At 39.0% G+C, this 13730-nt stretch overlaps 1 protein-coding gene across 6 annotated transcripts in view; it reads right to left on the bottom strand.

Moving 5' to 3' along the window:
* caskin1 (CASK interacting protein 1) overlaps positions 1–13730 on the bottom strand; it is a 100891-nt gene that overhangs the window by 41097 nt on the left and 46064 nt on the right. For all 6 annotated transcript variants that reach the window (XM_046865383.1, XM_046865386.1, XM_046865385.1 and 3 more), the window contains exon 2: positions 5715–5766. In XM_046865383.1, coding sequence (XP_046721339.1) covers positions 5715–5766 — 52 coding nt within the window. The remainder of the gene's footprint in view (positions 1–5714; positions 5767–13730) is intronic.

Raw genomic sequence — 13730 nt, 5'->3', positions numbered from 1 at the left:
TAATAATTCATGAACATGTTCCCAGATTGTTCTCATCTGTCAGGCGAGCGTTAATTATGCAGAATCATAGCTCACCCTGTCGGCTTACAATGAAATGCTGCTAAAAAATGGGAGATATAGAGGGAGTTTCATCTCTTAATGCCCCAGCAATAGCTTTAAATAAACGTCCATTTATTATGATGGATGTGCTACGCACTTCTAAATCAGTCATGTCTAATCATAATAAGTTTTTCTTTTTTTATTCGCTGGGCCTAGTACCCTTAGACTACACTCATTTTAACACGGTGGAAACTACCATGTAGGTACAAACCTATAAATGGTCACGATATTTAGCGCTGTAGCTGTCCCATTTTTCGTCAAAATATTTGACCCGAGAAATACAGTTACCATTATCATCATCATCATCATTATCATCACTATTATAACACTACAATCACCATTAGAACTTTGACCACCATCACCCTCATTATAATAACTATAATACTGTAATCGCCAATAAAATGTACTCCAACTTTAACAACACCACTGAAATTACTACCAGCATCATCAAAATCATAATACCACCACCACAATCATCATCATCATCATCAAAAGAATGATTATTACCATCAAAATTGCAAAAGGAGGTTTCCTCATCCTCATACCATCCTCACCATTGAAATGACCCCCCCATCACCACTACAATTGTTATCATCTTTACCACCCTTGAAATTACCACCACCACAATCAAAATCATAATACCTCTCTCACCGTTAGAATCATCATCATCATCATCATCATCATCATTATTATAATATAGGTATCACATTTAGAATGTTTATTATAATCATAATTACCTTCCTTATCCTCATACCACACTCACCATTAGAATTACCCCTATCAACACTATAATTGTCATCATCTTCTTCACCACTGAAATTACCACCACCACAATTAAAATAACATCACCTTTACCTTTAGAATCATCATCATCCTCATCATCATAATACAGGCATCAGATTTAGAGTGGATTTCATCATCATAATTGCCCTCCTCATCCTCATACCATGCTCACAATTGAAGCTACCCCATCACCACCACAACCTTAATCACATGACACTTAATCAGCATTAAAACTAACACCACCAACAGCATCATCACCATTATAATCAAACCACCATCCCCCAGCTGCAACTGCCTCTGAGAAGTTCTGAGAAGTTTCCTAAGTTTAACTGTGTGCGTTTTATTACCAATGTGTTATTCTGACAGAGGCAAAATTATACTTCATTAAAAAAAAAATTGAATCGCTGACTGCAGCACTGATGAAAAGCCATAATTAAATGTCAGAAAGAAATCGTTACTGGTCGTGCACTCACTGAAAGTGGCGATAAATCAACAGCAGAACATTCATTCCACTGAAAAATCACATGACTGGCATGAGAATAGACACCTCCAATGGGTCTAACCTGATGTGGCCTCAGGTAAGGTCCAAAGACTTTATTAGGGTGGCATTATCTAAAAGGCTGGTCACATAACACTTCTCATTTCGATGACTTCTATTCATATGCCTGCAAAGGGACGCAAGCTCCATGTGCAGAGATTTCACTGAATTCCAAAATTCAAGTTTGTTGGCCTGTGAATTTGATCACATGACCAGTAGAAGGTCAACACTTCATGGTGGGAGTGGATCAGAAAATAAAAGATATAGAAAGCACTGATTATAGAGGTTTAATAAAAAGAATTTGCAGCAGGTTTCTAAAGTAATTTTGCAGGCTGAAAGTGTAATGTGAACACTTTTAAAGGTGGGGTAAAAGGCTAATCCATATCCTCAGAAAAAGACATGATTGTGGCTATCAATGGCTTGGTTTTGCGTGAACGGGAAACACGTTCCTAAGTAACATTTGTTTCTCAGGCTTATAGTCAAGCAAAAACTCACAGTAACATTATCCTGGGCAAGGCAAGTATACTAGCAAAATTAAATCATCATATCCAAAGCAAAAGATGTTGGCCATTACTTTATTACTTCATTTCTTCAGGATTAGCTTACAGCTACAACTATAGCTAAACCCAGCACCATTTAGCCAGAAGATGTGGCTATAGGTTGGCCAGGGCAGCCAGTGTGTCACGGTTGCGAAGTAACTGAAGCAAAAACACCAGGGTAGCAAAAAAGGGTTTTTACTGAGGTAGGATGCAACAGAAAAGAAAACAACCAAAATGCAAATGACTGAACGAAACGGTTCTTCGGAGAGGAAGAACCGAGCGGTCTCTGAGGAATTAGAGATCGTGTTGGGCATCCACGGGAAGGTGGATGGTGTGTAGCTGGGTCGCAATGTTCCTATACGTGAAGTAGTAGAACTGACGGTGAGTGAGAGAATAAGAGGGGTTTATGTAGGGCGGCAGATAATGAGCCGCAGGTGCCGATACTTAGTATGATGGGGACAGACTACGTGTGTGTGTGTGTGGAGCTGGGGAATGGCGTGGCAGGCTGTCCCCTGACACAGTGTCACTGTAAAATTTTGGTTTTACGTTGTCTTCAGTTCATTATAAATACTGATTAGCTATCGATTAGCTACGAATCAGCTAATCGTTAGCTAATCAGTATCTAATAATGTACTGAAGACAACGTAAAACCTAAATATAAGTGTATGGGTGTCCCAGAGATTTTTTTTTTTTTTTACAGTGACACTGGCTCTCCCTGGCCAACCTTTAGCAACATCTTCTGGCTAAATGGTGCTGGGTTTTGCTATAGTTGTAGCTGTAAACTAATCCTGAAGAAATTAAGAAATGAAGTAATGGCCAACATCTTTCGCTTCGGATATGTACGCCACTGTGCCATGTATACAAACCAGAAATATTTTGTGTTTCAATATCAGAAATATTTTTCGAATTTACTTCTAGGGTACTAGCTAGACAAACACATAGTGTATAGTATATTTAGTTCACTGAACACACTTTAACACCGGCAATCTCACGCACAGGCGCATGTGTAAGGATGAACAGGGTTTTTATCTATGATCATCAAGGTTTTATTGTTCCTGCTTCTCAGAGGCCAAAGAAAGAGACTTTGATCTGAGGGGCTCTAATCACCACCAGGCTGGTGTGTGTACTTGTGTGTGTGTATGTGTATGTGTGTGTGTTTATGTAGGCTACCCATAAATAGAGGCTGAAACAATGTGTTGTTTTGGCCCACACCCTACTGCTATAGAGAATGAAATGGGAAGACACGGAGAGACAGAGATAGAGGAAGAGACCCTGAATAGCATTGTATTAAACTGAAAGAAGAGGCGAGAAATGGAAATGGAGCAACCATAATGGAGAAAACAGAGGGACAGAGAGAGGGGGAGAAACTGAAGAAAAAAGAAGAGAGGGAGGAAAGAGAGGAAGGAGGAAGCGAAGCTCAGACACAGAAGTCTTTGTCCCTCTTTAGTGCCACTTTCTGATCCACTTCCTTCCTGAACGCTGACATCATAACCTTGACACACACAAAATTTATTTCGCATACCTCCTCATGAATCGTTAATTAGTTGGATGGATCTTCATCGAAAAAATCCAATCAGGCTTTTCGCTTAGAAAAGCAATGATTTGTTCAAAATTAATGGACTTATATAGAAATGTTAGTATTTATTTATGTTATATTATGAATATATTATAACATTATGACTGGTAACTGTTAGTGGGTGGGATATAAAGTATTAGGCAGCAAGTGAACATTTTGTTCTTAAAGTTGATGTGTTAGAAGCACATAGTGCTTCACTAGTGGGGAGTGAAGGCTGGCCCATGTGGCCCTTAAACCTCAACTGCTCAGTTGTGTTAATAAGATAATTGTAAGACGCTCTGGATAAGGGCGTCTGCCAAATGCCGTTAATGTAAAACAACTCTAACAAGCATAAAGTGGTTTACTCAATCCGGATGAACAAACACAGTTAATGCACTGCACTGCATCCAATGCACTCCCATGGTAATCCAGGTAGCCATTTTTATTTATTATTCGGTGACCTATATAAGAGTAATAACCCCATGTTTGTTTGTCCTGATACACACATAAGTTAGCTCCTAAGTTACTGTAGCTACAAATAGGCATTTAGTTCATTGGAAACATGCCGAGCATCCCCTATGCTAGCTACATAACTTCACTTCACTTGCTCAATTCAGCTTCATAATACGGACATTACAGGGCCAAGTTCTTGTAAAACACCGCAGCACAGAGATCATTATTAAATAAAAGTGTTGGCATCACACTGAATACTCTCTCTCTCTCTCTCTCTCTCTCACATAAAACGTTTTTTTTTACTATATAATGCTTTTGGGATTTTGAGGCTAGGGTTCTTTTGAGAACCCAGCATGAACGGCTTCATTTCCATCAACATTCTTTATAATGATCATTATTGAAATGCTTAATGGGTGGCCTCAGGTGCCTCTAAAATTTTATTAGCCACCACAGACTCTTCTCTACTGAATCTTGCAGAGTCCTATTAGGCTATCAAGAACAGAACCGATGCTATGTGGCGCACAGTGGGTGCTTATTTGACAATTGAATGGCTTTGCATATAACAAAGTCTTTCTTTTAGTAACTCAGATGGTTAAATGCAAAATGGCTGTCATGAATTAAGTTGAACTTCACTGGACACCATGAGAGAAATTTCAGTGTATGGATTTCGTCAATATGTTTTGCTAATGAACAGGAAGTGGCAGGGCAAACTAGCAAGTAGTTTTGTACGGTAAACCGACATGATTGAGCAAAAAACGATTTAAAAAGACAATTTCCAGGGATTATGGGCACTAGTCTATTGGTCCCACTGATACAAATAATTATTCAACCAGCGATTTCAATTTAAAAAAAATGAATTGTGAACTTGAAATGTGCGAGTTTTGAGTTCAAAGTAGTTCTTTATGCTCCTGAGATATCAGTGATCCCAGCATCTTTTGCTCTCTGAACCTGATTTATCTGTTCTCTATCCTACAGCCCTGACAGAGTTCGTAACAACTGGAAACCACTCGCTGTTACTAAGGAACACCAACACGTACCAAGATCCTGGTGGTTGGAAACCACTGCGAAATAATTAAGATGAATTTGGACGACAACGAACAGTTTTACTACAATAATATACTCTACCCTCTGGTTAATCCCAGTGACTCTAGCCAATTGAGGGTTTCTTTGAGTTCATGTATACGAAACAGGAGAGCACCTTATTCTATAGAAGATATAATTGCTTGGTTTGAATGTGTTTTAGAAGAAACACATGTTAGTCATTCGGTATATGGCTGGTGGGTGGAGATCGGCAAACTGACCACCGTAGAGGAGAAAATGCTGGTCAAAAAATGGTTAGTTGGAAACAGGCAGTTAGCATTGTTATGCAATCTCCTCTTTCCACTGTTATAGTTAGTATTCATCCTGCTGAACTCATTTTTGTAAAATTGGTCTGAACATGCCAGTGCCAGAGATGTAGAGATGATAGATTGGGGGATATAAACAAAAAAGTTACAGACGATCTGAAAGAAAACGGGAGAAATAGCGCACAAACAGAAGAAACATAAGTCAGGCACTGAGAGAGGCTGAGAGAGATCTCACTCAGGCATCAATAAATATTCTCAGGACACACCACACGCACACTCATGCTAACACACATACACATGCTAACAAGCCTCAAAATATTTGGCAGCCTGACAAAACCCTCAGTGATGTTTACAAAACTGCTACACGGATCCCTAAAAGGCTTCGCCTGTCACACACTTACCCATCTGTGTCTTGGAAGTTCACGTTCACCTTCTTGGCAGAACCGAGCAACTCTGGCAAAGAAACAAAAAAGAAAGAAAAAGAAAAAAGTGATTAGACATCAATCCTGAAATTAAACAATTTTCACACAGTGAAAGTCTGGGCAGTGATGGATGTTAGGGCACAGTTGCTCAGACGTTTCAACATTCCAACGCCTTCAATCAGCTTTAAATAAATGAATAATGGCTGCATTTGTGCGTCCAGCTTTTCTTGATCAATATGAACAATAATATAAAATAAAAAAATGATTAATGTTTAAAAAACAGGCCTAATGGCTGTTGGCTAGATAATATGACATCAGTGCTATCTAGCCAGCTAGCACTTCTCTGCTTTTAAATAATTTTAACCCTAACTCTAACCCTAACTAATATTTAATGTTTGAATCAATTAAAACAGAGGTCCCCAAACAAGAGGTCGTAACCCAGTTCTCTGTGAAAGAGTACGGCTGTGAAAGAGTAGCTACCTGGTGGCAAGAAGGTTCTGGGGAAAATGTCTACATATATTTCAATGTATTATTTATTATGCATTTTGCCCTTTTAGAGCCACAATCCACATTTACATGCGGTTGGGTTGGAGTGGAAGGACTGGGAAGTGGAAGCAAAACGAGGACTAAATGCTGGATGGGGTGTTCAAAAAGAAGCACACACCAATCTAGCAGTCAGGTGTCTACAAACTTTTGGCCATATTCAATAAGAAAGAAGAAAAGCGAGCAAATTGCTAGAAAATGACTAGAACAGATTTTAGAAAATATGCTCTAGAAAATAAATCAAAACCTTCTAATCAATCAGATTATCTAAATTTGCATACAATGGGGTTCGTCTAATGATTCTTCGGATAATTTGTAAAATCATTGTTAAGATTTTTTGTGATATGCAGTGATTTGGTAGATTTAAATTTAAATAAGTAAATGAACGGTTGTTCTGATCTGAGATACACAAAGTGCACACTCATAATACAGAACATTAATATAGTATTCTATGTCTGTTATCTTTAAAAAAAAAAAAAAAAAAACATGCAGAGAAAGTTCAGTAATACATAAGCATTGCAGAGTATTCTGCACACGGTAAAAAAACCAAAGTCTAACGTCAAAGACAGGAAGGAACAGGAAGAACTGCCTCCCTGTCCCTCAGGGCTGAAAACACACAGTCACCAGAATCAAACAGAAGGCCATCTATCTGTTCCTCGCAGCGAGAGGATGTGGGAAAGGAAACACCACTGGCCTGTACGGTCAATTGGGTTTTAAATAAGAGAAATCATTTTCATGATGTAATACTAATCATAGTAACAAAATAGTAATAATGATAATACAAATAATAATAATAATTCAAACCAGTATCACAGTATGTGTTCAGGTCGAAGCAAACAATTGTATAGGAAGCCGTTGGACATTGCTGTAGCATTAAATTGCCTACAGTACAGGGTGGGAATACACCCCGGATTCTACACCACTATTCACACACCGGCTTACATACTGCACTTTGTGTAACGTAGTGCTAATACAGTGCCCTCCACAATTATTGGCACCCCTGTTTAAGATGTGGTCGTGGACTTCTAAAAATTCTCCTTTTTTTTAAAACAACATAGAACCCAAATGCAAAAAAAGAGAAAAATCCAACCTTTTATTTAAGTACATTACTTTGGTGGTAAAAAAATCACACATTTAGAAAAGAAAAAAACTTGAAATCATGTGCCACAATTATTGGCACCCTGATGTTAATACTTTGTACAACCTCCTTTTGCCAACAAGACAGCACTTAATCTCCTCCTATAACATTTCACAAGATTGGAGAACACAGAGAGAGGGACTTTTGACCATTCTTCTTTGCACAATCTTTCTAGATCATCCAGTGTCCTGGGTCCTCTCTTATGCACTCTTCTCTTTAGCTCGCCCCACAGGTTTTCGATTGGGTTGAGGTCTGGGGACTGAGATGGCCATGGAGGACCTTGAGTTTGTGACTGCTGAACCACTTTTGTGTAGATTTTGCCACATGTTTTGGATCATTATCCTGCTGAAAGACCCAATGACGACCCATCTTCAGCTTTCTGGCAGAGGCCATCAGGTTTTATTTAAAATATCCTGGTACTTCAAAGCGCTCATAATGCCATGCACCCTAACAAGGTTCCCAGGGCCTTTGGAAGAGAAACAGGCCCACAGCATCACAGATCCTCCACCATACTTCACAGTGGGCATGAGGTGCTTTTCGGCATACTCATCTTTTGTTTTACGCCAGACCCACTTAGAGTGTTTGTTGCCAAAAAGCTCAATCTTAGTCTCATCTGACCAAAGCACACGATCCCAGTTGAAGTCCCAGTACCGCTTAGCAAACTCCAGACGTTTACGTTTGTGAGTGTTAGTGAGAAAAGGCTTTTTCCTTGCATGCCTCCCAAACAGCTTGTTGGCATGTAGAGAGCGTCTGATGGTTGTTTTGAGACTCTGTGACCCCAAGATGCCACTCTTTGATGCAATTCTGTGACGGTGAGCTTGGGAAATTTTTTTACTTCTCTTACCATCCTCCTCACTGTGCGTTGTGGCAAGATAAACTTGGGACCTCTTCCAGCCTTGTTTGTCACTGTTCCAGTTGTTTTAAACTTCTTAATGATTCCTCTGACTGTAGATACCGGCAAGTTAAGGCAAGTGGCTATTTTCTTGTAGCCATTGCCTGACTTATGAAGGTCGACACACATCTGCCTTACTTGAATGGTGTGTTCTCTTGTCTTTGCCATGTTGACAAATGGGTAAGAGAATTAGGCCTCTGTGTCACGTCATATTTATACCCCAGGGAAACAGGAAATCATGAATTACTAATTAAAAGTTCCTAGATACCCTGACCAACCTTAGCAACTACAGAAAAATATATAAAAAAAACAATTAAATTTTTCAGAGGAATTGTTAGGGGTGCCAATAATTGTGGGACACATGATTTCAAGTTTTTTTTTTTTTTTCTAAATGTGTGATTTTTTTTACCACCAAAGTAATGTACTTAAATAAAAGGTTGGATTTTTCTCTTTTTTTGCATTTGGGTTCTATGTTGTTTTAAAAAAAAGGAGAATTTTTAGAAGTCCACGACCACATCTTAAACAGGGGTGCCAATAATTGTGGAGGGCACTGTAAATACAGTTACACGTGGATTCACGTAGAAAAGTCACCCCAAGACATGATCCGAATGAAAATGTATGAGATGAGTATGTGCGGCACTCGAGCGTGAGACATAGTGAGGATTTGTTCACAAATTAATCTGTTTTCGAACGAACCGATTAAGCAAACCAAGTAATCGTTCTTGTTCTATGTGAATGCACTAGGATCTTCTGTCTCTCTGACATCGACTGTATTAGTTCAACCGTGAAGTCGTGATGTGAGAGCTTGCGGCCCTCATACGAGCTAACAACGAGTTAGCTGTCCGTCCTTATGCACCAGTTAAGTGCTGATTGGATGGCTGTGAGGCGTGTCTGACTGTGCACCTTATCTGGACACACTTATGGTGTGTGTGTGCGTGTGTGTGTGTGTGTGTGTGTTTGTGTGAGCTGCAGGTGGTTAAAGATCAATGTCTCTGAGTCACTGCACCAAAAACTATTAACATTTGCCAGTGAGGAGAGTCCAGGCCGATTTCCCAGAATGCAACATACAGCTCACATCACACACACACACACACACACACACATACATGCACACACATACACAGTTAGTGGATTAGATCAATCCAGAGATGAGTTCATTACTCTCTCTCTCTCTCTCTCTCTCTCTCTCTCTCTCTCTCTCGTTATTCCTTTATACTTGTATCTGCATAAAAGGAGTGGAACACTGAACAGCTGGAACAACATCTCCAAATATATCTCCAGACCTGCCAGCTCTAAGAAGGAATATTGCGGAGTCGCGCAATGGGGGCAGTGATGGACAACAGATGACGCAGTAGTAAAAACAAAGTGCACGCTAAGAAACTTTTTCAACATAATCCTTCATACACATCACTTTTCTAATGTCGATGTAGCTGATATTGAACCTGAAATGCTGTTACATGGAAACAAGCAGCATTTTTAACCAATAATATCATTAATTATAGTATCATTTTACACTTTGCTCTAGGGTTGTTCTTTTCTGTCCTTTTTATTTATTTTTTTACAATTTTCTGGACCACTGCACAATGTCAGAAGTCTTGTTGAGAGAAGGGCTCAATTCTTTTCTTTTTTTTTTTTCGGTCTTCAATATGGTCACCTTCCTTGAAAATGTGCAAAGCAAATAAACTATATGTTTTTCAAACTGCTGCTAATGCTTTGTCACATGCAGAATAAAACACTATTTTCCCTCTTCTCTACACAGAAAGATGAACACGATTGGCTAGTGTCACCCATGACAGGGCAAGAGACCATGCCCTTCCAACATGATGGCTGTTTTTCTACATGCTTCTCTCCCACCACTTTAATAATTTTCTCCACATCTTATTCTTTTCTTCATTGCTCTCTGTAACAACTACTTCAAACTTCCTTTACTTCTCCTCCTTCCCCCCCCATCTCCTCTGTCTTCCACTTTCTGTTTCCCATGTACAAATCATCATAAACTGCTAGAAAATTCAGTCCACACTACACCACTAATTGTAGCTTAGAAATAATTTCAACATAATTCCAGATCAGTTCATTTATTTTTCTTAAAGTTCGTTAGAGGCACGATAAGTGAAGTGTAATTAGCCTAAATTGGCACCGTCGCCCCACAAGAAATGGCGTACCTTTCTTCTCTCCGATTGCAGCTACATTTCTAATTGCTCTCAATCTGCCTGAACTGTTGCCTTTGACAATGTCTGGTTTCAGTGGGGTATAATCAGGAAGCTGAGTATATGTAAATGTTTATGCTCAATAATGAGCATGGTGTGGGAGGTTTACCATTATACACTTCTTTGAAAGATTTGCACAAAAGCCCTTCATGAGAAAAGATTTAGCTCACTGGAGATATAACTAAAATCATATGTTGTTGGGAGAAACCAGAAATAAGCTTCTTTGGTCATGCTGACTGTAAATTAAATAATTATTAATAAATAAAAAAAACCCTGCTGTAAAATATAACAGTAGATGCTCTGGGTCTGTTTCATGGCTGTTTGGTCAGGGGCTCTAAAGACTGATCTACCAGCATATATTGGTCTCAAGTTCAGTCTGAGTGGGTTAGCAACCCTATGTTGACATGACAACTGATTCATCATGTTTTACTCTGCTAGCGAAACTTGGTTCCAACAGAAGAAGCAAACTTTTTCCTTATGCTGAAAACGTACACACGTGATGTAAACTTCTAAGAAAGAAACATGATGTCACAATATACAGAATAGTTTCAAATGTTGCTTCTTTAGCATGGGCAAATCTTTCTGGATGCCTGGTCCCCATATGTAGGACTTCCTCAGTGTTTTGCCACAGAGATGGAGGCACATGATTGTCTAGAATGTCTGCAGTAGGATTATAATTTCCCTTAAGTAGAACTAATCTGTCCAAACATGTTCCAGCATGAGAGTGGTCCTGTGAGCAAAACAAGCTACATAAAGGCATGGTTTGTTTTGGTTTAGGGGGATAGCACTTGATTGTCATGCACAGAAGCACTGACCTCGACCCCACATAACACCAATGGGGTGAACTGGAAGGACAACCGGATGCCAGTCTGCCCTGGTCAACATTAGTGCCTGATCTCACTAATGTTTTTGTGGCTGATTTAGAACAATTCCCCACAGTAACATTTACTTCTATGGTGGAAAGACTTCCCAGAAAAGCTGAGGCAGTTATAGCACGAAAGACTCCATATTAATGCTATGCTTTTGAAATAGGATGTTTAGCGAGCCCATATGGGTGTCATGATAAAGTGTGGACATAATTTCGGCCATTTAGAATATCTACTACATGTGTCATCCACATGTCTAACAGATGCACTGAAAACTTGGTAAATCCTTCTCAGATGGTCTAAACAGTCCAGAAAATGATTAAACGTTGGAAATCCTGAAGTATTGTGTTTTTTTGGTTTGTTTTTTGCCAAAATGTTTATAAATCTTGGGGAAAAAAGATAATAAAAAAAAAAAAAACATCGAAAAAAAAAACATCGAAATCACTGACCATCACATTTTCAAGATCTGAACCATGTTGGAAACCTGTGGACTGAATTACCGAGCAAAACCTACACGTGCACAAACGTTTTCATGTGATTGATACATATCGACATTTCAACAGCAATACATAAAAATGTTTTTAATTATTGAACGGTCCAAAATTCCTTTTCTCATTTCTCCAGCCTTTTTAGACACCACAGGAAGACGCGCTGCAATATTTTTCTTTTGCTTGTAAACTTTAAATACTAGCTGCGTAGTATTTATTAATCACATTTTTTCCCATACTGTTTTAAAACTCAGACAAATTACTTGATGAGGTTAATGTTAGTGGTGTTTCCCCACACAACCAGTGTAACTCCACACTATGCAGGTGAAAGCACTCATTAGGAACACACACAGCACTCTGAGAGCAAGTGTGTGAACAAGCATGAGAACTTTCCTAATGTTGCTAGGCAACAAGCTTTCACCTCTTCCTACACATTAGTGTATACACACACACACACACACACACACACACACACACACACACACACACCAGAATGACAGAGAGTGTGTGGGATAGCTGTGGAGGCAAAGGCAGATCAGTGTGTTAGGCTAGTCCAACAATAAAAATATTTATATATAAAAAAAAAAAGATCCACATATACATGTATGTATTACAGGCACCTGCAACTAAACACAAGCTGAATATCAGCTGGATTATAATGTTTCTGACTTTCCATATTTGCAATAATGTCATTACAGTCAAGTCCAAAGAATGTCACTTCCCTTGTGTTTTAATTAGACTGAGGTTGCCTATGTAGGCAGCATTTTTACTGATGATTTGATGCATAGTGCAAAGACTGCTGTCTTCTGACCATCCATATTTTCTACAACTTTGGCAATTTATTAATTCTATTATAAATTAGTGTGGAAAACAAGGCAGACAGGACTGTACTTCCAACCTTTTGCATTACTGAATAACTATACAGACATACAGTAAATATTGACAATTTTTGAAGCTCTTTCACTTAAAAATCCTTATTTGTCTCTCCCTGTCACCCCTCTACTCTCCTTCTCTCTACTCTCCTTCTCTTTCTCTCGCTCTTTCTCCCTGTCAAGTTAAGCATGCTCCTAAAGTACCAATGACCAGTGTTCCTGTCTCTTTCTTCTCTTTAGATCTGCATGATTCCTTCTGACACACTACCGCTGGATGAGATTCTCAGCAATTGGAGACTACTCTGTGCAGCTGGGAATGGTTTCACATGAACAGCCTAAAGAGCCATGAAGTTACTGAGCAATTCAAGAACTATGAGGATGGATTTGGACTGTAATTAATATAAACAGTCTTCTACACCAGTGGTTCCGAACCCCCGGTCTGTGGGTCAATTGGTACCAGGCCACACAGAGAACGGATTCTCTCCGCCACATCTGTCTATGACTCACTCTTGATGCATGTGAAGACGCCTCGGTCACATGTCTTACCTCCATCCACTACCTTCTTAAAGGGGCGGCTCCACATAATACATTACCGCTAAATTGAAACCCCCAAGCTAACAAAATGAACAAAAAACAACAGAGTGGATTCACGTTTAATATTATATTTAGAAAATACCAGTTCGCCAGTCGTATCATTTTATTTTGTTGTATTTATCCGCCACACTTTAAAGGCCGGTCCGTGAAAATATTGTCTGACATTAAACCGGTCCCTGAAAATATTGTCCAACATTAATCAGTCAAAGTCAAAGACAAAAAGAAGATTCCAGAGTCTTATAATCTGGCCTGTAATGATTACATTTAATAGCTAATTAAAAATGTTGCTCAGAGCCATCTGGATAGACAAGACACTTAATTATTCTATGACCTAACAAATCTGATCTTTGTCACATAGTAGATTAATGTATCCTATATATTTTTTCCAGCCATAT

Source organism: Silurus meridionalis, chromosome 14, assembly GCF_014805685.1.
Source record: "Silurus meridionalis isolate SWU-2019-XX chromosome 14, ASM1480568v1, whole genome shotgun sequence".
Classification (NCBI taxonomy): domain Eukaryota; kingdom Metazoa; phylum Chordata; class Actinopteri; order Siluriformes; family Siluridae; genus Silurus; species Silurus meridionalis.
This window is presented reverse-complemented; position numbering and strand designations above follow the sequence as displayed.